General features: G+C 43.0%; 1 protein-coding gene across 2 annotated transcripts in view; it reads left to right on the top strand.

Annotated features, from left to right (window-relative positions):
• Window positions 1–25775, top strand: part of WLS (wntless Wnt ligand secretion mediator) — a 127410-nt gene that overhangs the window by 67360 nt on the left and 34275 nt on the right. For both annotated transcript variants that reach the window (XM_012653773.1, XM_012653774.1), the window contains exons 4-11: window positions 2612–2773; window positions 4287–4423; window positions 8013–8181; window positions 9669–9766; window positions 10111–10174; window positions 12138–12281; window positions 13501–13584; window positions 20289–20442. In XM_012653773.1, coding sequence (XP_012509227.1) covers window positions 2612–2773; window positions 4287–4423; window positions 8013–8181; window positions 9669–9766; window positions 10111–10174; window positions 12138–12281; window positions 13501–13584; window positions 20289–20442 — 1012 coding nt within the window. The remainder of the gene's footprint in view (window positions 1–2611; window positions 2774–4286; window positions 4424–8012; window positions 8182–9668; window positions 9767–10110; window positions 10175–12137; window positions 12282–13500; window positions 13585–20288; window positions 20443–25775) is intronic.

Here is a 25775-nt window from a genome sequence, read left to right as displayed (position 1 = left end):
GAAGGAAATGAATCATCAGATCTGTGCTTTCTGATTGCAGTGAAATTTAGTCTTGGGTCTGAAGATTAAATGAAAAATTGCTTTAAAGCTTTTAGTCCCTGGTGGATTGTGAAGTTTAAAAAAAAAAGTCAAGTTGCCACCTGCTGTAATTTGTCCTAATTAGCCAGTCTCATGCTGGAGTTGGGGGAGGACTGAGGCGGGTGGGGGAAAGGAAGGAGAAGGGAGAGGAATCTTTCTTCTTAAATGCCCTAAATACTGGCAGAGGCAGAACTTCAGTGCGTGAAAAAAAGTCCCTAACAGGATACAGTGAATGTGTCTCTGAGACAGGCCAGGCCAGACTCCCGGAAGCCAATGTGTGTCTGTAAATTTGTTGAACTTAGGCAGATTTGTCTCCTGGGTGGTGGTGGTGTTACCCTTACTGTAGACAGGGAAGTGTAGGACACCCAGAAACCCATGGCAGGAAATTAGAAGTGACCCCAGAGACCATCTTATTTAACATTCTCACTTTACTTAGGGGGAAACTGAGGCTAAATGAGGTGGGTGACCCAAGATGTATGCAGCAAAGGACAAGGTCGGGACTAGAGTTGGAGCCTCCTGGCCTGGAGTTCAGGACTCTCTTCATCCCAGCACAGTGCCTGCCTTTGGGCATGGCGGAGGCAGAGTCATTTCTTCCATCTTGCCGCACCGGGTGTCCTCTTCCCCATCAGAACTGGGGGCAGCAGGATGGCACGACTGGACTCGCAAGGCCCATGTCCTCGTCCTACTACTTTTGGGACCTCGGGCAAGACACACATCAAATGGTAGTTTTGTTCCTTTCCCCCTCAAATTCTCTATTTCTATAAATAGAACAATACCTTGATTTTTTTTATTTATAACACATCAGAAAATTGTCCTGTTGCTGTTAGCACAGATGGTAATCAACCTCCTCAAAGCAGCTTAATCTGAGGGTGGGTTAGAGCCTGTGATATGTTTTCAGTAGTACATGCAGAGCCCCAGTTCCAGCCCTGATGTGTAAGTATAAGAGAAAAGAGTAGAGGGGAGATAAAAATAATCTGTACAGGAAGAATCATCCACCTTGCAATGGACGTTTGAAAAAGAAGCAGAATTCTTTCTACAGAAGAATTTTTAAAAATCTCCCATGCCAACTCTAATCAACTGGTTGTGTCTGACCAAGAGCCACTCTCACCTCGGAGGATAAAAAATGGATGTGACCAGTGAGTTACGTCTGCCACAGTGGGGAGGGAAGAGAGTGGGAGCACGTGAGCCAGGGGTTTACCTGCCCTGCCTCCGCCACGTGTGTCTTCTGTCCCTGTGCAGGTCTGTTTATTGCAGGGTGAGCTCTGGCTCTCCAGTAAGGAGCCCTACTCTCCAGTCTCCCGCCACCGTGGCAGGGCAGTACCTCTGAAATTGTTTGGCAAGAAGGAATCCCAAGAACCTTTTCTAGAAACTGGACTAAATTTTTATTAGGATTTCTGCTCCTTTCTGCCACCTTGCCTATTGGGCAGTTAGGAAACTTTTGAGGCAGAAAATTCTTTTTTTCTTTTTTTATTTTTATTTCAGGATATTATGAGGGTACAAACATTTTGGTTACATTTTATGTCTTTGCCTCACTCATGCGAGGATTAGAGGCGTGCCCTTCCCCTCTACAATGCTCACCACGTCCATCAGTTGTAAGTTTACCACTCCCCCAACCCCCAACCCCCTAATCCCTGGAGAATATTACTTCCGTGTGAGCACCACGGGGTTGATCAGTCAGTGCCAATTTGATGGTGAGTACATGTGGAGCCCATTCTTCTGATCTTGTGAGACCTCACTTCGGATAATGGGCTCAAGTTCTATCCAGGAAAATATAAGCGGTGCTAGGTCACTGTCGTTACTAATAATTGAGTAGTATTTCATTGTATACATATACCAAATTCTAATAATCCACTCATGAATCGACGGGCACTTGGGTTGTTTCCACATCCTTGCAATAGTGAATTGTGCTGTGAGGCAAAAAATTCTGAGTGAGTTTCTCTAGTATATAATCTCATTATTACCTTTCTTCCCTTTCTGTCTTGTGCAGATTCCAAGGACTCCTTGGGTTGCTTCTTTTCCTGTCAATCAATAAAAAGAAAATATTTTCAGCTTCTTGTAGCTTCTCCTTCAGGCCCAAACCATGAAAATAATTGGCCATCATCAAAGAGTGTAATGAACTTCAGCAAGAGCTTCCTCCTAAACATTTAAGAAGTTGACTGTTCCATAGAGCCTTAAAGATCTCTGATGACACACTGCAAATTAAAAGCTCTCATAGCCCTGGTAGACCAGATTAGTCTGATGTGAGGCTCTTAAGAAGATTATAGACCCGAGAAAGGTGTTAAGAGATTTAAGATGTATCTCTGCTTTTTGCCAAAAATTTCTGGTTCTACCTTGAATGTGGCTGACTTTTTTTCTTTTTTTTCTTTTTTTAGGGCTGGGGGTAGCTGGGTGATGTGCCCTGTAATCTGTACCTCTTAGGTGTACCTTTAAACATTAGCTTTTTAAAATTGGTGATAGGAGTCCAAGTAAGAGAATGCAGATACAGTCTATTGGAAGTAGTGATCCTGCCTCAAACCCTCTGCTCTTTTTCCAGACCCCAGAGCATGAGGGCCGTTACTATGAATGTGATGTGCTTCCTTTCATGGAAATCGGGTCTGTGGCTCATAAGTTTTACCTTTTAAACATCCGGCTGCCTGTGAATGAGAAGAAGAAAATCAACGTGGGCATTGGGGAAATCAAGGATATTCGGTTGGTGGTAAGTGAATGACACTGATCCAGCGGGCTGTGACGCTAGGACACTGGCCAAGCACACTGGTTCTCGGCATGTATATTGGAAAAGAACTCCATCTCACTCTTGGCAGCTCCCCGCCTCACTTGTCTGATCTGAGAAATGGGAACAATAACATAACCATGACAGCCGAGATCATAAAGTGAATTCATTTGTGTGAGAGATTACAGAAATTGAAAACAGTGCAATTATTGCACCCACTTAAGATATTAAATGGGTTTGAGATCACTTAAGATCATTATAGCTATTACAAGATCATGATATTATAGTCATAATTGCATAATGAATAGCACCAAGATAAAAGTAAATTTTCTTTTCTACGTGTTTCACCTTGTAAGCGCAAATGTTAAAGGGAACAGTGGTGTTTTAGGTTTTTTCCATTTTATTTGTTTAATTGGGAGAAAAGTAGAACATATGAAGTAAGGAGGCTATTTATTTTTAATCTAAAAAAAGTCACACAAGAAATACATATTTATCATAGAAGATTATAAAGTGTAGGTAAAGCTGCAGAAGAGCATAACAGTTACCTGTAATATCCTACCTAGAGAAATAACCACTATTGAGGTTTCCATATATCTCCTTCCAGGATTTTTCTGTACATATATACATAAGTAATAGTTTCCTTACAGAAGATGGGATCACACTGAACTGACTTTTATTCCTTGCTTTCTTCATTTAATGGTATATATAACATAAATGGCGAATAGAATATAAATATACTTTCTAATACTGCTTTGATTGTATTGTATAGATTTTCCTTAATACATTTACCAATCTCAACACATTGAGCATCTAGGATATCTGAAACTTTTCAATGAAAATCTTACAGAAAAATCCTTGATCATGTTCATAATCTTTCCTTAGCATGGGGGAAAAAAGCTCTTTTAGCCCTTTTAGACCAGATCAGTCTGATATGAAGCTCTGACGAGGATTGGAGAACTAAGAAAAGTGTTAAAAAACAAAAGCTGTCTCTGCTTTTTACCTAAAATATCTGGTTCTACCCTAAATGTGGCTTTTTTGGGGTGAGTGGCTGGGCGGACAATGCTTCCAGTGTGCCCTGTTAATCTGTACCTCTAAGGTATGTGTTTAACCATGATTAGCTTTGTAAAATTGGTGAGTACAGGTAGGAGAATTCAGACACCATCTATTGGAAATAGTAAGGCTGCCTCAAACTCTCTGCACTTCTCCCAGACCCCAGAGCATGAGGGTCGTTACTGTGAATGTGCGGCCCTCTTTACTTCTCAGTCTCATGCCCTTAGCATACAATGGGCCCATTTTTAAGCCTTTTGATATATATTGCCACAATGCCCGAGGAGGGGCCGGGGTGTGTGAGGACAGTGTATGCTGTGAATCTGAAAGCTCTGGATCATGGAAGTTCAGCAGACAAGGTCTCCACTCACCTCTCCCCAGCATGCATTTGATGTTAGAAAATAATACTAAGACATATTCACCTTCAAAATTATCACTGGACTCTGTCTAGGGGATCCACCAAAATGGAGGCTTCACCAAGGTGTGGTTTGCCATGAAGACCTTCCTTACGCCCAGCATCTTCATCGTGATGGTGTGGTACTGGAGGAGGATCACCAGGATGTCCCGACCCCCCGTGCTTCTGGAAAAGTAAGAGCTGGTTTCCCAGGGCCGGGCACGCTCCTGTCTTTGCTGGAGTCTAGTTCAAGCAGCCGGTGTGTGATTTGGGCCAGTGATTTGACCAGGGGTCATCCTGGACTCCTTTTTCTCCTTTAGGTTTCACATGCAAATTGTAATTAAATCCTGGGGTTCTGCCATTCTTATCTTTTTGGCTCTTTCTCCTGTCTTCGCTCGCCATTGCAACAGTCAGAATCAGATGCTTCTCCCTGTTGCAGTGGAGGAGCTGCCCTGATGCTCACTAAGCAACCCCTCTCGCTTCCAGAAGGACAGTGCTCTTGCAGATAGACCCCCTTTCTCTCCCCCAGCATCAACGTCTCCCTTTCTGCAGGATCCTTTCCAGTAATATACAAACATGCTCTGCCATTGCCCGTCCTTACACAAAACTCTCCCTTTTCCAGTTTCCCCCTGAAGCCACATGCTCTCTTCTGCCCTTTTTACAGCAAGACGTCTCAGAAATCTTGTCCACATGTCTTCTTCTCTGTTCTCTCTTGAGTCCATTCTAGTCTGGATTCTTCTCACTCTAAGAATCCGAGTCATGGTGCCAAAAATGTCAGGGTGGTTGTCTGCCCTTGGTTCCTAGTGTGCTCTTGGCTGAAGAATGACCAGACGCACCAAAGTGTGTCAAGTCCAGACTATTATCTTGGAAAAACCACCAGCAGGGCCAGTACGACGAAGTAACCCCAGGCAGGAAGCAGTTTCACACGAGCAGGTCTTTATTATAAAACAAAATGGGTCTGTGTCTGCAAGTGGAGAGAGAGAGACCGACTCAGTCACTCATTCTTTCATTCACTCAACTCACTCTCTCTGACTTCTTGGATTGTTTCTTTTTATTAGCCCAGTCTAGAGGAGGGCTCTCGGGAGGTGTGGGATAATCAACAGGTGTCCTCAAAATTGCATCTTTGTGTACAAGCTTCCTCTAAGAAAGCCCACCTGGGGGTGGTGAACCACAATGCAGATTCAAGCTAATGGCATAATAATTACCCTTAGGTTACTCTAGGTGACTTTCCAAATCCTATCATGCCTGGGCTGGGGAATTCCCAGACTGAGAAAGCATTCCCTCCTTCCCCAGGTGTAGCAGTTGCCCGGGATAGCATTAAGGATAGGGCAACACCAAAATGGAGTGCCCGCCCTTATCCTTCTTCCCAGGTGGAGCAATTGCTTGGAACAGCACCAAAGCAGGGTGCCCCCGTCCTGAGAAGAGCCAGAGATCCTAACTATCCACCTAACACCACCACACCACTAAAACTGCTCTTCACGGGATCACCAGTGACCTTGACGTTCCAAATCCAAAGGTCATTTTTCAGTCTTCACTCTTCTCAGCTCCTCACCAGCCTGGGACGTAATCAATCGCTCCCTTTCTCTTCCAGGGGCCTCCTTCCCCCTCCTCTTGGTTCCTCTCCTTTGCTGACCTCGCTCAATCTCCATCCCTGTTTCCTTCCACCTTTCCAACCTCTTGGACTGCGGAGCCACAGATCAGTCTTTGGACCTCTTCTCTTTATTAGCCGTGCTGTTTCCACAGGTGATCTCACCTAGCCTCACGGTCTTAAAACTCACTTAGCCTCTGATGACTGTTAATTTATGTCTCTAACCTCAGCCTCTCCCAACCCTTGACCCAAATATTCCAGCTGTTTACTTAACGTCTTCACTTGCATGGAAAATATAACATGTGTACAATGAACAGCACTGGATTTCCTCCCGCTTCAAACCTGTTCCCTCCCAGGCTCTCCCATTTTAGTCAAAGGCAACTCCATCGTTTCAGGTGCTCAGGCTGGAAAGGTAGGAGTCATCCTGTACTTCTTTATGCACACCTCTCGACCCACCCACCAGGAAATCTCACTGTTTCTACTGCTACTACCCTATTCTAACTAACTCACCGTCCTTTCCCACCTGCATTACTGGAAACAGCCTCTCCACTGCTCTCCTTCCTTCCACCCTGTTCCTCCCTACAGTCTATTCACACAGCAGCTGGTTAATCAGATCCTGTCACTCCTCTGTCACAACTCTCCCTCCACAGGCTTCTCCTATTCTTTGCTATGGCCTATAAACCCTTTAATGATCTGGCCCCTTGCCACCTCTGATCTTATCTCCTGTCCTCTTCTCCACCCAACAGCCCCCTTGAGGGTGCTCAAATACATCTGGCATTCCTCACCCCAGGGCCTTTGCACTTGCCTTTCTCTTCATCTGACATGCTCTTTCCCAATGTCTTTTTGGCTCAATTTCTCATTTCCTTCAGGCCCTGCTCTAATGTCTGTTATCTGAGAGGCTTTTTCCTGTCCACCTTATGTAAAATCATACCCCCATCACTCTCCATTCTCTTGCCTAGCTTCATTTTTCTCCATAATGCTCATTCTTCATTTATTTATTATCTTTTCCCTGTACTCTCCCGTCACCCCAGCGAGCAGAATCCTTGCTTATTTTGTTCACTACTCTATCCCCAGCATCTAAAATAGTGACTGCACATAGTAGAAGTTTAATAAATATTTCTCGAATGAATGAATGAATCATGCCACTCCATGGTTTCTTCAAGATAAATTTTAAATTCCCCAAAGGGCTATGCAAGTTTCTTCACAAAGTTGGCCCTTTTTATTTCTCTGGTCTCATGTCCTGTCATTTCCTGATATGTGCTACATGCAGATCCCCAAATGGGCCAGGCTCTTCCAGCCTCTGTACCTCCATCTGGGCTCTGCCCTCTGCTTGGAACACCCTTTCTACCTCCCTAACTTCCACTCACAGTTCAGCTCAATTTCTGCCTCTGTCAAAGTCATAAGTGCCAGGAGCAGCCTTCTATGCTTTTATACTTGTATGACGTTGCTTATCATACTCTATTCCAGTTGTCTCTTTCTCTGCCTCTCTCACTAAATGCATCTCCGTGAGTGAGAAAACCGGTCCTATTCATTTAGGTATCTGTAGCCCTCATGCAATGCCTGGCACATGACCTGTGCTTCATGAACATACGCATTTCATGGGTGTGGAAAAAGTATGACTAAATCAGTGATATAAGAATGATATTTTAATAGAGAAGTGCAAGTTAATAGTGTGATGGGGCAAAGTGAAATAAAAGCTAAATAAGCAACCAAAAGAATTTATATTTCAAATGTATTTGGAGTCATTTATTATTGAAATGAATATGCTTATATAACTCAGAGTTGCTGAGGATATCACAATCATACTGAGTGTTCTTAATGATCAGGTTAATGATAACCTGACTAAGAGAGGACAATTGTACTCATCGAGGCATATTTGAGAAGGCAAGGGGGCAAAAGCATTGTCGGAAGCTCTTAATCTGAGGTGGTACCACAATAAAGTGTGTGGCATTAGGGGTTAGGTTCAATTACAGAGAAAGGTTAATGTTAACACTTCTCCATTCTGCAGTGGTGCCAACCAAACAGGACATTTTACCTCTCTATGTGGCAACTTAGTACGAGAGCTAAGAAACTGATCAAATGGCTTCAGTCCCAATAAGTAACATCTCAATTCTCAAAATTGGGTTCTGAGTATTTTGTGAAACTCTGCCTTTCAGATGAATAAAGTGACTTTCCTGATATTTTCCCACCCTCAGAGTCATCTTTGCCCTTGGCATTTCCATGACCTTTATCAATATCCCAGTGGAGTGGTTTTCCATTGGGTTCGACTGGACCTGGATGCTGTTGTTTGGTGATATCCGACAGGGCATCTTCTATGCAATGCTCCTGTCCTTCTGGATCATCTTCTGTGGCGAGCACATGATGGTAAGAGCCCCCGGGGAAGGGACAGATGTCCTCATCACAGCTGCCCTGTGCAGGATGCTGAGCTGACACCACCTTCCTCTGCCTCACATCAGCAATGGGCAAGGCAGAATGCGCTGGTAGTTACGCGCGGGAGCTCTGGAGTCAGGCCCTGTGCTTCAGATTCCTGCTTCACCACCTATTGACTAGCTGAGTGGCCTTAGACAAGTGACATCATCACTCTGAATCTCAGGTTGCTCATGGATAAAATGAGATTTAAAGGCCTGATGTATAGTGTTTTCATGAGAATCAAATGAGAGAATGTGAGTACCTTACATTGGAGAAGGTAAATCCACAGTTTCTAATGATGATGATTATTTCTTGTCCTTTGGCTTCAGCCCTGCTTGTCCCATCCCCAGAAACAGGGTAACCACCAGAGGACGTAGGCCTCTCTCCTTCCAGCTGGCAATTTGTCCGGGTGGCCTAGTAACCCCTATGACCCTGAAATACTGACCTCCCTGGTCTCCTCTGTTGGCACAGACACCAAATCATATTTCAACAGGGATCAAAGGTACCGTGGACAAAAATAAAAAATGCACTTTCATCACACTGTGGTTAAGATGACATGCCAGCTGGAACTTGGTCCTCACGTCAGACACATGGGCTTCCTAGCAGAGTGGACACTTTTTAAATTCCATTAGGGTTTGATCATAAAAACCAGACCTCTGAAGCCTTGCTACCCTTCCAGGAAAGCAGTTTGGGAGGGGAGAGGCTTCTGCCTGCTGCTGAACCGTACAGGAGGGGTCCTTCCATGGGAAGGGTCCTCCAGCAGAGACTCACTGAGAGTGAGCCTCAGCAGGGCAGCAGGGACTGAGAGGGGAGGGGCAGATGACTATTTCCAGGCAGGGGAGATTGTCCAGAATGAGCTGGTATGGCCTGTCGCACCTGGGTCCCTGCATGGACGCTAAGATATGTCTTTGTTTTTTCCTTTTTTCTCACTCTGCATTCCTCCATTTGCTTTCTCTTAGTGTCTATCACGGAGAATCGTTCTTGGCTTTAATGAAGATAGGGAGAAAGTATGTCTATATTTCTAACCATGAGAGACTTCTAACACTTGACATTTTTAAATGTCTTAATGTCTTTATTTTGCCCTCTGGGGATCACACCACCTTTACAAATTCAATGGGAATTTAATAAATGACTTACATTGTGGACCACAAAACTTCCCCTGCCTAGGGTACAAGGCCTTTCTTTGTGTCCCCATAGCGCCCTGTTCTTATTACCATCAGGGTGCGCACGGATGGGCTTTGTCATGGTCTGTGTATGTCCCCCAGCAGAAGTGAGCTCCTAAAGATTTTTGTCATCTTTGTCCTTGTTATGCCTAGAGTCCGGTACGGTGCTTGGTACATGCTAGGTGGTTGGTAGCTGTTGTCTGAATGACTGAACTCAACTACAGAATTGCTTTTCTCTCTTCCTGTCTTTGTTTCCTTTCTCAATCTGGTTTTCGTCAGGATCAGCACGAACGGAATCACATCGCAGGGTACTGGAAGCAAGTCGGACCCATTGCCGTTGGCTCTTTCTGCCTCTTCATATTTGACATGTGTGAGAGGTGAGCAGGTGCCAAAATGTACATCGCTGTGTCCACGCCCATTGCTCAGGAGGAGGTTTTGAAAAGTGGAATGGTGGTCGGGAACCTGGGGGATGAAAGCATTGCACATGGCCACGTCCTCAGACAAGGACTGGGATTAAGTCAAAGGCACAGCTCTTTGCAGTTGGAAAATGTTTGGGCCAATCCTGTTCTATAAGCTCTGTTTCTTTAGGTTTTCTATGATGTTTCTTGGCCTAAATACAGACCCCACCCCTCCAGCTGCAAAGCTAAGAATATGTAAAGGAAAGTTCCCCTTTACCTTTGTATTAATTGTGTCTTGTCTTACTCTCTCATTTTCTTCATAGAGGAGTACAACTCACAAATCCCTTCTACAGTATCTGGACTACAGATGTTGGAACAGAGCTGGCTGTATCCTTCCTCGATGGGCTCAGGATTTTATTTCTTTCCCTAGGCGTCTGGTCCCCAAGATCATTTTCTAAGACTCTGCTGATGCTCTCCATATGTGCTCAGCCAGAGCTTTGATCCTCAGACCAATGATAACAGCACAAGTAAGGCAAATAATGAGAATCACTGCTTACTTTCAAGCCCGGATGAGAGCAGGCGAAATGAAGAGGTTGCAGCCTGTCCCCATGGCAGAGAAATCAGAGTTGCTGGTCTCCCCGCAGCCTGTCTAAATTATCTATTAGACACTGTTTACTGCAGACTGAAGCATGACTAGCTTTTCCCTGGAGCCACGGAGGCTCATCTCTGGGCCCCTGTGGGAGAGCCTGTTTCTGAAGTCCCTTGTGTGCGAGACTTCTTACGGTGACCTTGGTGTGCTGGCATATCACGCTGCTGCTATTCATTTCTGAGACCGAGTGGAGATAAGGCTAAGGTGATTAGTTCCAGAGGAGTCGCTGAGGCTTCTGGTTGGTTGGCATATACTCTGCCTGAGTCATCATCGTGAAGCAGAAGTGACAGTCTTAGCTTATCCCTTTTAGGATGCTGGATTTAAATATTTTATCTTCCTGAATAATATGTTAAATGCTCTTAGAGAAACAGACTCTCCTCTGGAGTGGGGAGAAAGGCGTGGGGTGTACTCTCCCTCGATGGGTCGTATCTCGCCATGCGCTGGTAAACATGCTTTGTACGGCCACGATGTTTATATGGGTTTCTCAGTGTCACAAGAACTTTGTGAGCACACTAAATCTGCAGTATCTTTTCCTTAAAGATGAGAGAGTAGAGCTCCACCCTTCCTCCACCCAACCCCTACCCACCAAAAAGTGTTGGCTGTACTACAAGCGGAACATTTATAATGTTAAGTCTAATTCAACCCCTTCATTTTACAGATACGGTGGAGGTATAAGGAAGCAAATAAAATTCCAGGTCCTGAAGCAAATAGCCATATTCCCTTCATCCCAGGGTACTGGCAATTATAGGAAAGAAGGAGAAACTGCATTAGATATATTATTTAATGAAATATACATGCTGTGTTCATATTTACTAAAAATAATTTTTTAAATAGGCAATTTGGGGTAGAGTTTTTGCAACAGAAAGGAGTTGGAGTCAGGTCACCTGCCTTCCAAGCCAGCTCACGCTACCCCAAGCCTTGGTGGTTCTCAGCTTGGGCTCTGATGCTGGGTCTCAAGCTCCCCAGTGGGGAGATTGCCCCTGCCTCCTGCGCCAGGTGTCCTTCTGTTCCCTGTTCCATTGGACAAGATTTTCTGTGGCAATTGAAAATCGCAAACCGCCTTCATCCCTGGTTTTACTTCAGGACTTTCAAGCCCATGCCCAGGGGCCCAGGCACCTGCTGCTGCTGCACCTACCCCCATGTGTCCTCTCCTCACAATGCCAGGGCATCTCAATCTCATTCTTAGAAAAGCTATGGACTAACCCAATGCCCAGTGGTTTCCAAACATGGTCATACTTGGTGTCCTACTATGGGAAAATCTGATTCCATGTATCTGGTCTGGGGCCTGGGCATTTAGAGTTGAACTCTTCCAGTGATTTTAACATGGCTGTTCACCTGACCTGTATTTAGCAACTGATATACACTATATTAGCACTTTTCAAATTTACTGCGCATATGAATCTCCTGGGGACGTGGGGAAAAGGCAGATTCTGATTTCTAATAAGCATTTCTAATAAGCAAGGCACCATTTTTCTTCTTACTTGACTTAGAAAGCAATTTTGAAGACAATCCTCTGGTACTGTAGTGTCAGGAAACCTATCACTGGAATTAGAATGTGAGGTTTTAATGTTTTACCCCACTGAACATTTTCTAAATATTTAGAAACAAAATGAGTATTGCCAATAGAGCTGGAAGAAGTGCTTGGGCCCTCTCGGCTTGTGTCCTTGGCTGGCCTGCCTTTCCTTTACTGGACACTACCAGATGGCCTTCATCATCGTAGCTGGAATCTGCCTCTGCCTCTACTTCCTGTTTCTGTGCTTCATGGTATTTCAGGTGTTTCGGAACATCAGTGGGAAGCAGTCCAGCCTGCCGGCCATGAGCAAAGTCCGGCGGCTACACTATGAGGTGGGCACAGATCTCTTGGCTCATTCCACAATGGGTACTTAATATCTCCTACTTGCTGTGTAAATACACACACCCTGGAAATTGGAAAACTTGCAGATACTCATTGAGAAATTCTCATGTAGGTTCTCTGGGCAAAATTAGAGGCTAAATCCTACTCTGAGAGGCATCTAGCTGTCTTGTCTAAATCTTGGAGTTTTCTGTGGTAGATATGTGTTTCTCTTCCCAGTAAGGACTAAACTTGTTCAGCAGGTTCTTCAGCTTTGCAATGGAATGTAGGTGCGTTGGGTTGGGGGGTGAGGTTGAATCTCATATGGTAGAATTGGGATTTGGCTTGGGATGAGACTTTAGTCAAGGTTCCCTTTCCCAGAATTAGCCATAAGACGGGTTCAGCCGAGGTGATCTGATTTGCAGACTCTTGACAGGCCACATTCCCCTAAAATATCCAGCGGGTGCTCAGATAGAGGTCAGTAATCTCTGTTTATGGATTATGTTCCTTATTCAAGAGAAACACTTAAAATCCTCAAATCTCTAATGCAGGCAACACATTCTCAATTTTTCAAGGATCCTTTGGGTTCATGCCTAAGTGGCTGTCCTTGGAGAAATGGGCCTAATTCCTCTGTGAAAAGGAAAGCAGAATTGCAGAACCATGAAATTTTTATATGCGGTGGATCTGCACCTAAGTGCCCTGAATAATAGGCATCCCTCCCTGAAACACAGGTTCTCTTAAATCCTCCTCTCAGGAAACCACAGGCACTTTGTAAGGCTTGTATGTCTCCAGAGCTGGAGTGACATGAGAAAATTCAACCAAATCCACTTCATGTTGATTAATATGCACATTTCTTTTTGTTCACTGGAGCAGAATTTTATTACAACTGCAGAGAACTTGGACTTGGTAACTTTGAACCCTTGCAGAGAGGCATAACCAGCTTAGCAGGGAAATCGGAGGCCTCACGGCATGTTGTGAATATGATTTCCCAGGCTCTGGTGTCACTGCTGTAGGAGAGAGAAAAACATAGGAAATATTTGACCCAAGAAATTTTTCAGTGACATTCACCTGTGCAGGAGAAATATTACTATGTGAAGTCGTCTTATTGTCATTCTTAGGGATTTGGTTTTATAGATTTCTTTAAAATTAGCTTTTTGTAGATTTATATAGTGAGAAAAGGATTGATGGTAGCTGATGGAATATTAAAACCATACTGTCTCTCCTTCCCAATAGGGGCTGATTTTCAGGTTCAAGTTCCTCATGCTTATCACCTTGGCCTGTGCTGCCATGACTGTCATCTTCTTCATCGTTAGTCAGGTAAGCAGTCCCTGAGATGGCAAGGTGAGAATGCCCCTCAAGAGGTCCTTCTGCTCTGCACAGAAAATTCTATAGAGCTTCTGAGGAAAGGAACAGGAGGAGAGGTTATAATTCTGAACAGCTGGCCAATCCGTGTTTATTTAGACCATTCTAATCTTAGGCTCAATATCACCTGTCCAAGTGGACTGACTTTTTCCTTTCAGTACAGTCTTGTAAGAGGTAAAAGTGGCGAAATAAATTAAAGGTTGTAGACAGATTGAAGGGCACAGGTTTTCATTTGCTTAAGAGATAAACTGATCAAGCCCTGTAGCATAGCACTAACAAGCACATATTAATTTGATTCGATCTTTATCTAGCATTAACTTAGATCCTTTTACAGTCCCTCAGCCACTCTTTGCAATAATTATATTGCCACTTAAACACGAGACATAACTCAAAAATCAGTCCCCTTGATAGAACCCTGTCTTTCCATTGCTTAGTTCTAAAACTCAAAATTTTCTATACTTGAAAATCTCAATAATGATAATGATAATAATTTTAAACTATTGACAACTTGTTTTGAAAAGTGGAAAATACTGTTGAAAGCTAATATCTTATAATACATATCTGTCATTCATTTGAGCTTCACAAAAATCCTGTGAGGTAAGTAGGGTAGGAATTGTTATCCCAGTCTGCTGGAATACGAAATCTAATAGCTTTGGAGAAGTTTCCCATTTATGCTGTTTTCTAGCTGGGTGGGACCATGGATGGATTACTTAACAGTTCTAAGGTTTAATTTTCTCATCTGCAAAATGAATTAACAATAAACGTGCAGAAGGTTCTGTGAGTATCACAGGAAGTAATACTTGAAAAGGGAGATTAAGTTTTGAGAAATGCATCATTAGGCAATTTTGTTGTTGTGTGAACATCATAGAGTGTACTTAACACAAACCTAGATGGTATGGCCCACTACACACCTAGGTTATATGGTATAGCCTATTGCTCCTAGGCTACAAAGCCGTACAGCAGGTTACTGAATACTGTAGGCAGTTGTAACATGTAGTATTTGTGTACCTAAAAGTATATAAACACAGAAAAGATACAGTAAAAATATGATATGATAATTTTGTGGGACCACCATCATACATGTGGTTCACTGTTGACCAAAATGGTGTTAGGCAGTGCGTGACTGCAATTAGCAGGGCACCTGGCACACCGAGAGCACGATTCAATCCTTAGGGCACTTCTGGTCCTCAGTCACGATGTGTTCTTATCAACAGCAAGAAGACTGAATGTTTTGCTAAAGGACATACAATAAGTCAGGGACCAGAACCCAGTTTTTCTGACTTTTGACAGTGCTGTCCTTTAGCCAACAGGGAGAATTGTAGTAGTGCAGACAGAGCCTTAAGACATGACTTGCTCCATTCTGCTAGCAAGCTTCCCTCTAGCACGGAGGCTTCTAAGCATTTTTGTGTATGGACCCCGTGGCAACCTGGGGGAGGCTACAAGTCTCTTCTTAGAATGTTTTTAAATGCATAAAATAAAATACTTTGGATTTCAAAAAGAATCATATATATTATACATATATTTGCAATTATACATATTACAGATCTTATAGGTATATTACAGATTTATATCTACAACAACTGTAATTGATAGGAAATATGATTTCTATTCTTAAGAAAATCACAGAGAATGCTATTATTATGGGGATATTTCTACATTCACAAATGAAGTAAATGTTAACTCTCAGCTAGAGACTGGTGAAAATAAATCTATAATTTTTTCCTATTTTAGTTCATGGACCCCTTGAATTCTATCCAACGACACTCAAGACCCTAAGTTCAGAGCTTCTAGAGCCCTGTTGGCTGTGCCCACTGGGGAGTGAGTGTTGGTACTGCTGGCTCTGTTCAAGGTTGAAGTAAATGTGGGAAAAATAAAACTAGTATACATTATATGTCTTCCTAAGTTCTGTTCACATCATCTGCTTTGACCTATAACAGTGCTGTGTTTGTATCAGACTGTTTGTTTATAAAGCCTTGGAAACTTTGCTCTCCACTCCCAACGCAGTAGAACTATTTCAAACTCTGAATGAGTTTTTTATTCCACCAGCAGAGGCTCAAACACCCATATTCAAACAAGGGTGTCTAAGGCCTGACTTCTCCCTTGGCTGACTCCCTCGTGTGACCAAATACTTTTTGGTTCCCTCAGTCCCTCAGTAATGCATGGTGACACTTAACACAGCCAGATCTGCAAGGCCGAGAGAGCACAGAGCACGTCCTGGAGAAGCAGGAATCTGAAGGCAGATGGCTTGAGGCATAAAAGGCAATGCTGAGATATGTTCTGAGGAAGGCAGAAAGGAAGGGTAGTTTGGGTCTGAAGGCCTGCTTCTGCCACTTGGAAAGCTGAAGTCACCCTCCCCTCACCACCTCTCACTTGGTCTTGTCTCTGCAGAGAGTTCCTTCCACCTGAAGTCAAGAGGGACAGATTCTTAAGGCAGCTGCATGTTGTCAGAATTTAACCTTCTACATGTTTAATTAGCATACTTTTTAAAGTAAATGAAACTGTCTTCCAAGGAGCATAGTTTGTGGCTTTTCTTTGGAGAAAAAGATTAATATTCCATTACCCCAGTATTTTCTAACACAGCTGGCTTTTTATATCTGCTGCGACAGTAGGCCCGGAGTGGATTTCAACTCTAAGGGGACAGCAATGAGGCCTTTTGAATTCCATTAGCTCCTCACATTCCTCCTGCTGGCTTTTTTTTTTTTTTAAGGTTTATTTATAGACATCTAAGACGTTTTCCGGCATAACTCTCAGTGTCCCAGGTACTGTATTAATATAGTCATCAGAGGATTTATTTTTTAATGTCATTTTGGAATGTCAGAGCAATGAGCTCACCTGAAAGAAAACCTATTGGGTAACTTTTTGAAATGGATCCCAGCCGTAGGTAAAAGGAATGTATTAAAACCCCCATTATACTCTCGGGCTTGCTGGGAGAGCTTGCATTTAAGCCCCATGAAATATAATGCGAGGGGATCTCGCCAGGATATTGAAGCTCTGAGGCCAGGAATGAAAGGCGACGGGAAGCTGTGGAATGCGGTGACCTTGAGGCTTTGTAGCTGGGTACTGAGGTGCAGTCTTTTAATGCCTGCCATTTTAATGGCCTCAGTCATAGCAACCAAGAGATGGTGCATCAGAGTCTGGTATTTCGGCCCCTTCCCTCTGGAAAAGAAAGAGGCGTTCCGTTTAGAGGTGGCAGCAGTAGGGAACAGAGGGGCAGTGCAGGGGAGAAGGTCACCGACCTTCACTAAGGGGACCCCCAGGTGTCTGACATTCAGGTCAAACCACATGCAGAAAACTCCCAGAGAGCCTGTCCCCAGCTCTTTTGTGTGTGTGCGATCACTTCTTTCTGTTACTTACAGAGGAAATGTTTCCGGTAAGGGAGCCTGTGTCTGGGATTTGGAAATCTTGTTGTTAAGTGGAATGTTGGTTGTCAAGACTACTGGGTGTAAAAGGATTTGACCTTCACTTGGCTCCAGGGGTATAATTGGGTGGTTTCACACAAAAGTAAATTGTTCAAATGTGAAATCAGGAAAAACAGGGACTTTTAGAAATAAGACTTATGCAGAGAGTGAGGTTTTGTTTTGGAGGGGGTGGTTTTTGGTTGGGGTACCTGATTTTTCTCTCTGAAAGTTACAAGGGGGAGACTGTCACCTCCATGCCTTGGCATTAGTAAGATTTTGGATTTATAAGGCCTGCTCTGTTGAAGCTATGTATTGTAGTACACATTGGTGGGAATGTGCTCAGAGCTCAGGGTGTCTCAGGCATGAATAATTGAGAGAGGAGAAGGGAAAACACAATCCAGTCTCCAAACAGTAGAGTTACTCTGTTCATACGGTTCATTTATGCAGTTCTACTCTTTGCCAATGGCAATTACAGATTCAGTAGTATGGGTAACTGTGCAACTCCACTGTAAACAGTGGATTTGTGCCAGGGCAAATATGAGATGGGGCATGCATCTGAGAGTTCCTCAGTCAGGCTCAATGCCTGTGTACCCCTCATAGTGTGGGCATCTCATTCCAGTGGTTCTACTGTAACATTATATCTTATATACAAATCCAGTTTACTGTATACCCTATATTACTATGTCTAGAATACATAGTACATATATACTATACAGACTTGAATATACAAACCTGTGTGTACATCCTGTATAAATAATGTATATTATGGGCAACGAAGTAACTTTCCAAAGGAAATTTGACCTTACCTTAGTTGTGTTATGTGCTGCCTTCAAAGACCAACCTACTTTTGTGTTGTATAATATTCCTACCTTTGTGTTGTATAGCGGTTAAGAACACCTTCTTTTGCAGTCAGAGCCACGACGTTCTGGCTGAGCAATCTTGGACAAGATACTACATCTCTGTGTGCAACAGTTTACCCATGTGTTGAATGGAAATACTGCCTACCTACCTCACAGAGTTGTTATTAAGACTAAATATCGTTCACATAAAATACAGTGCCTGGCATATCATTAGCATTGAATAAATGTTAAGTATGGTTATCCTTATTATGAGTACAAGAGAATCTTAGCTTTGCTACTATTTGTGTTAACCACCTGTTTTAAGGGATAATAAAGGAATATAATAGGGAGCAATATTTAAATAATACTTGTTACCCATTGGCATCTCCTCTCACTTTTAAATGCAATTATTATGATTTACTATGGACTGCAATATTTTCTCTTTACTTTTTTGTCAGTTACTTCTTCAGAGTGGCTGTTTCTGTCCCCACTTTCTACCTTCATGTATTTGCACTGGTTTCCCTGTACATTATTACACTTTCACCCCTATTCATTCAGCATGTATCTGTTAGCACCATTGTGTTGTACCAGGCTTGCAGGTTGGTGTTTCCTTAGATGGATCAGTCATGCTAATCCTAGCAAGAATCAGTCATATTTGTGTTGTCAATACTGAGTATTCTCAGCCTACATCACAGGAAGTAGAGTCTCTTCCTGGTCCTTCCCCTAGCCGAAGGGCCCACTGCCTTAACAGATTTAGAAGAGCTGCCATATTCCATCTCGTAGCTCACCCAGCCTACTGCCACCCCTTAATCAAATACAGAAGAGTTCCCTGTGTTGTGACAGCCGGCACATGTATTTCCAGGAACTATCTTAAAGCTTCCTTTCCCCTTCCATTATATGCATTAAAAATCATTGTTAAGATGATTTTAACAATGATTAAAACTAACTACTATAATTTCTATAAAGTTAGGATAGTCTATACTTAAAAGTAAGAAGAGTGACCTTTGGAGGCATTTCTAAGAAGTCCTAAGTAGCTTGAGTGCTAGTATTATAGATTGTCCTAAAATTAATAATGGTTATAAAATCCTTCTTTGCCATAAACACTCTTGGACACCTCATATAAAATGAATCATTTTCCAAAATAAATGAGTTCATCATGGTAATTTGTTTATGATTCACAAAAATGAACAATTATATATCACCAAGGCCAAACTGAAACTGGTAAGTCTGTAATCGGTTAACCTGGTTAACTGACACCCACAGGTTTTTCAAAAGGAAATGACTACACATACAACCTTTTTTAGGCCTAGGGCCGTGGTGGATCATGGGTTATTCAGGGGTTACTGAATGAATACAGCTCCACGGCATCATAAACAGGAGGTGAAATCCACTTGTTTGTTAAAATCCTTAACATTTTGATCTAGCTTGCCATCTTACAATTTAGGAGTGGTTCCTGTAGATGGTTTATATAATCCAGCCTCATTCAGCTGTCACAGGAACATTTATCCAAAACTGTCTTTCACTCCCATTTAAAGTTTCCTATAGCAAGCAGAAGTGGTCAAAATCATTTCATTGATTTCAGAGCTGGTACAAATTGTTAGTCACTCAGTTCAACAGCTCTGTTGACAGTTCTTAGTATAATATAATCCATATGTCTTTAGGCAGCCCTTAAAACAATTACCAGGTCATTAACACAGACAAAAGCAGCTTCAAAACTTCTCTTGCAGAACTGCAAAGCATGTGAATGCTTCATAATTACCTTTGTGAGTGACTTACCTGGAGGGACATTATATAAATAACTAAGAATTAATGAGTGTTTACTGTGTGCCAGGCAGTTTCTAGAAATATTTTTACTTAATTCTCTTTAATAACTCTTCAAGTTTTTATTTTACCCTTAAAAAAACTGAAGTTGGGAGTCTTCATCTCACTTGTCTTACATTAAACAGAGTGAGTGGGAGAGCCTGGATTTGAATTAACCTGTATTCATTGAACGCCTGTGGTGTATCAGGTGCTAAAGCCAGGGCGGCCAACAAAACAGAACTGGCTTTTGCCTGCAGGGAGTTTACATCTAACCGGGGAGACAGCAGAGGAAGAATTGCCATTGTGCATAAGTGTTGGGCTCAGACACAATTTCTTTAACCTAAGGTTAACAATGAACTGCTGTTTTTAGGAAGAGACACTCCCCAGGTGATACTAATGTGTAGCCAAGGTAAGAACCACTGGCTGTGCCTGCCACCTAGAAAGCCCTCCAGTGACCTTAATTTTTACACGAGAATGATTCGAATTAAAAGATGAAGTCTTATGTGGTCCTTCACTTTTCCTATAGTGAAAGAAGAAACCTGGTTTTCAAGTCGGTTGATTTCTTTAGTGGTGTTATGTTTCTTCTCTGTTCCAATTGAATATCACTGTCCTTTTTCCATAGGTGACTGAAGGACATTGGAAATGGGGTGGCGTCACAGTCCAAGTGAACAGTGCCTTTTTCACAGGCATCTATGGGATGTGGAACCTGTATGTCTTTGCTCTGATGTTCTTGTATGCACCGTCCCATAAGAACTATGGGGAAGACCAGTCCAATGGTGAGTTCCAGTCTCTGTAGCACAGCTCAATTCAGGATAAGTAGGCTTCTGTCTCTACAAGATTTAAATGGCTAAAGCTCTGAGTTCACCGGTTGAACTTTCCCTCCAGTTATAATCCTGAAACTGGGAGACAGTGCATGAACACCCTGAGGGACTCTAGAGCCCTAAGACAAAAAGCCAACACAAGCCAGATATCTCCTGAAGTCCTCATTTTTTAATCTCTAAAATACATTGAGAACATTTCATTCTAGTCTAAAATATGTCCTGAGTTTAGTATAAAAATCAAATTTGCTTTCCTCAATTTTTTGAGTAGCACTGACTGTTGGGAGTGTGCCACGTTTATCCTTCCAGTTTGTGAAGCAAGATCCTAAGATAACAGGTGGAAGGAGACTGGGCCCTGAGAGCTAAGGAGGGAATGGGCTTCATTTTCCTTCTGCTGATTTTTCCTTTGGGGAGCTTTTTGACTTATGTCCAAACCAATAGCTCTTCTCCTGTCCACAGAACCTTCTTGTCTTTTAGTGCTGGTATGTGCTGTCTTTTCCTATTTTATAATCACAGAACCCTGAGATGTGGATGTTTCAAGTAACCTGAGAGAATTCAGCCAGTCTGATCATTTTATAGATGAGGAAACTGAGACCTAGAGAAGGGGAGGGCTTGCCTGGGGTTTCTCCACTAGCCACACAGAGGGAAATGCTTATCACTGCCTAGGCCAGGGCTGTGAGCATGGACTAGGTGTCCTGCTAAACAGCTGATCCACTGGATCCTTTTTCTGTTTGACTCCACCCTCATTCCTTCTCTTTTTCACACCTGCTTAGCCTTAGCCATGTACTTGCTATTCCTGCTTTCTCGAATCAGTGCTGGTGCCCTTCACTCTGCCCTGCAGCGGAGACCAGGGTAGCAGCCCTGTAGAACCAAGGGTTGGCCTCACTTTTAGGAAGTAGTTGGTGAGTGTGTGTCGAATGAAAGGATTGCATATCCTGCCTCCATCTGGGACTGATGAAACCCTATTCATCTTTTGGGACTAGTTCAAATGCAGCCTCTTCCTTGACACCTATTCCTGATCACCCCAATTAGAATCCAGCAAATTACATTCAATGGAATATTGTTTTCATGGGCTGTTGACAAGCTTAGGTCGTCAAATAAGTTTGGGAATCATTGGGTTGATCAGCATTGATAAGGCTTTCTCTGTAAGACATCTTAATGCCTTTACTGTAAGTCTTTTAAAAAGGGGTGGGAGTAACAACATTTCCCAAAATTATGAAATCCTTTGGCCCTGGAACACATTCTTCAGACAGTATATCTTTTGGAAGCAGAGTCCTAAGGAACAGACCTGGGGGAACACGATTCCACTTTCCACATGGCAGTCACGGTGTAGAGGCGGTAGATGAGTTTGCCTATGCCTTCGCTCTCCTGCTGGAGCTAGTGCTTAAGGATGCTTTAAAAATGTTGAACTGATGCTTTAGAAACCAGAGTTCTAGATTAGCCTTCATATTTCACAGAGAGCCAGTGATCTGAGGGTTGGGGTAAAGAAATGAGAGATGGAGACAAGAAGAAGCAGAGAGAGGGGGGCCCTGTGCCAAGGGTCAGGGAAAGCAGAGTGGTCTCAGCCACCATCTCTCTCCATATCATATTTGCCACTTCCATGCATGCATGGGCATCCTGGATGTGAGCTGTCTCTTCCCTCCCATCCTTTGACCTCTTTGGAGTGAAGACTTCTTGTCACCCTCAGTTTCAGGTCCAACTCTGGCCATGGGTCTGGAGTAAGAATAGAGTTTTGGATTACCTACCCCTTACCCAACTCTTGGTTTGACTGACTGCTTTTCTAGAAGGCTCATGAGCTAGGCTGCCTTCTGCTTCCTTTCCACTGCTAGCACTTGGTGTTTTTACTGCATGCATGGAAACCTCTTGAACATTGGACCTCCTCAAGCCAGCAGCAAGGGATTCTGGGCTTGTGGACAAGAATCTTGATTTCATTTCATGGTCATCCTATTGGACTTTGACAGAAACCACATGGCCCCGTCCTTGACTTGAGTAGGTGGAGTTCCTGGCTCCCAGGGAAATACCATGCAAAGCAACCACTGGACTTCCTGGATGGCAGAATGGTAATACTTATGGTTAGTAGTTACTGAGTACCGACTATGTGCTACAGCACTTTGTGTACCTAAACTCTCCTGATTGTGTTTACTGTGCCACTGTTGGCAAACCACTTAGCCCTCTGTGTACCACTTCTCCCAAATGTAAGTGATCTCTTAAAAGTCTTTTGATTTATGAAATTCTATGGTTCTCTCTTCCTGTTGGCAAGGAAGGGGCAGAAGAGCACCTCCTGCCACTTAGTGGCAGCCCAGGGGGTGAATCTGTTCCAGGTAAGGGGTTTCCAAACACTGGTGAGAATGTGCCCAACTCTAGCACTGTTTTTGCAAGTGGGAGCCCAGAGCCGTGGCCGCCCCTGCAGCGGCAAGATGACTACGTACCACCCTGCCGGGCAGAGTCTTAAGCTATGAGCCAGGTGTTAGGCAGCTCCCATCAGGACTTCTGCACCCTCCTAGGCTTGAAGCCTTATAATTGAGAATAGCACTTGATCTCTTCCCCATCAGAATTTTTTTCTTGAGACAGCTTGATCTGTAATTTCACAGGAAGCTTGAAAACTATTAATAGTTCTCAACAAACGGTCATATCCTCTGAATCCTTTGCTAAGGGGTATTTGGAAGTGTTCATGGATATTTTGGATTGTTCCTATGGCTGGGACATGCCACTGGCATTTAGAGTCTGGATGGTAAGGATGCTATTAAATGTCCTGTAATGAGCAAAACGGTCCCTTGTAATAAATAATTGTCCTCCCTGAATGCCACTATAGAGCCCTGCTTTCACAACGTTCTTCAAGCAGTTTGGTGGGCAGACTCTTTGGGAACCTTACGCTGATGGTGAGCCCAAAAGCCACACAATTTACGGTTCTCCAGTGGTGACAGGATCGTCTGTGACTTCACAGCAGCCCATGAACACAGCAGCTTGTCATGCCCTTCACTTTCCAGCATGGAGCCATGACTTTGTGCGTTTGGAAGGGGTCTGGAAGGAGTCTCTTCCATGCGGGCCTCCCTGATCATTTTCCATCTCTGCTGTCTCCACTCTTTGTCTCTTCATCTGCCACCAGACCACACAGTATATCCTAGTAATTAGGGAGCATTTGCCAAGATTTCAAAGCTCCTTGGAAAGACCTAGTTTGGAATCTTCCACAGAAACCTAAAAGATGCACTGTCAGGAGGGTATGCTGTACTTTTTAATTCTCTGGGTCTCTGGATGACATTCCTTGACCTCCCCCAGCCTTCCCATGCTCCTTTTCCTTTCTCATGGCAAGTTTTTATATTTAAGTGGGCTTGGGATTTTCCCTTCTTGCTTTTAAGGTCCCAGAGCCAAGAACTCAGATCTCTCTCTGGGGAGAATGAATCCCAGGTGTGTGGTGTTTCACCTCCATGAGGTGGATCCTGAATGGATCGCTGGAAAAAGCTGATTTCCAGGAATTTGACAAGTAGTTTCTGATGCCAAAGGGGATAAAATAAAAAAGTGGAGGAGAACCCCTGAGGAGGGTCATTTTGTTTGGGAGTTAGAGAGAGATGCCGAGAGGTGGGTAGGAAGGAAATGGAAGCGTCCAGCATAGACTTCTGCTTCTCCCTTTGGGTCACAGAATGGACAGAGAAGAACAAAGTGGGCAGCAGGTACAAGAGAGGGTCGCTTTCCAAAGAGCATTTTCTCTCATATACTTCTATTTCTCTTTCAGTATACGGATCAGAAACACCCTTTACAAATGAACCACTGAGCACCTCGGTACTTAGTACCTTAGTACTTAGCACTGTGCTAGGTTGGATGAGATGGAGTGCGGTGAAGCTCAGAGGAGTGACAGAGACACGCTCCTTGCTCTTAAGGAGCCATTAGCCTGGTCTGGGAGACGAGATTTTTTTCATTTGCCTCCTGAAACGTGGTAGGGTGACTCCAAGCCCGAGTGCTTCACTGCAGATGGCGCTGCAGGAATGTGGAGCTCTGGGTTCCTTCCTGTTGGTTGATTGACCCATAGCTGCAGTAGTGGTGCAAACACATTCACGTCAACCGTTTTATTTATATGTATATAGAACTATATATATGTATATATAATTTTATGTGTATATGTGTGTGAGTGTATACACATTTTTTTTATTTAGCAAAGATTTTTTTCTTAAAACCATTTACCTCTTTATTGACTTAATTTATAAGCAATAAGACAAATCAGTAAACTAACTCTTATGAAGTAATGAACTTATTGCTAATTTGTTGAAAATATTTTAAATATTTACTTTCAACCAATAAAAGATAAAGCAAATGGACTTTTCATATCTAAAACTTTTACATCAAATGATTTTTCAAATCCTCAAAATTACAGAATGCTTTTTAAAGATCTGATAATTTTACAATTACAAGCAGATAGCTGATCTCTTAATGAGAATTATTGTGAATGAAGGAAATTTTTTAAAATTTTACTGATACATAATATTTTATTTTGAGGATCAATATTTATTGATCCCATGAATATGTGCATCATATTTGTATGTATTTATAGGATACATATGATACTTGATACAAGCATAGAAAGGGTAACGGATCAAGTTAGGGTATTTAGGGTATCCGTCACTTCAAACATTTAATATTTCTCTATAACATTTATCATTTCTGTGGAACATTTCAAATCTTCTAGTTACTTTGAAATAAACAGTACATTGTTGTTAACTGTAGTCACTGTTATTAGAGCGTACTCCTTCCATGTGACTGGACGTTTGTACCCATTAACTAACCCCTCTTCATCCCTCCGTCCCGCCCACACACCTTCCCAGCCTCTAATAGCTGTCATTCTACTCTTTGCCTCCATGAGATCGACCTTTTTAGCACCCACACATGAGTGAGAACATTAGCAAAGATATTTTAGTCCTTTTTCCTTCAAAGAGCATTTACATTTTCTGCCCTGCTGCTGCCTTTTTATCAAACTTGTTCTTTTACCTGTTGCCATAACCAGTTTGCAGATCACTCTGGATGTCTTCCCAGGCAGAAATGAATCGCAGCAGGCTGATGGGAACCCTTTTCTTGGAGAGAAAGCACCATCTCCCAGGGGCCCGGCAGCAACACCCTACACACACGAGAAACAGTCTGAGCCCACTCAGTCACAACTCACGTGGGAATAAAAAGTTGCAGCTGCTTACGAAGTCAGACAATTCTTGATAATAGCTTTGATTTCTGTGTCCTTTTGTCTATAAAATTATTGTCAGAATGTTTTAGAAAAGAAAGTGAGAAACAGAATTCCTGACTGGGTGACT

This window comes from Propithecus coquereli, unplaced genomic scaffold, assembly GCF_000956105.1.
Source record: "Propithecus coquereli isolate 6110/MARCELLA unplaced genomic scaffold, Pcoq_1.0 Scaffold427, whole genome shotgun sequence".
In the NCBI taxonomy this organism is placed as follows: Eukaryota; Metazoa; Chordata; class Mammalia; order Primates; family Indriidae; genus Propithecus; species Propithecus coquereli.
The sequence above is the reverse complement of the archived record's forward strand: the minus strand, read 5'-3'. Positions and strand labels throughout refer to the sequence as shown.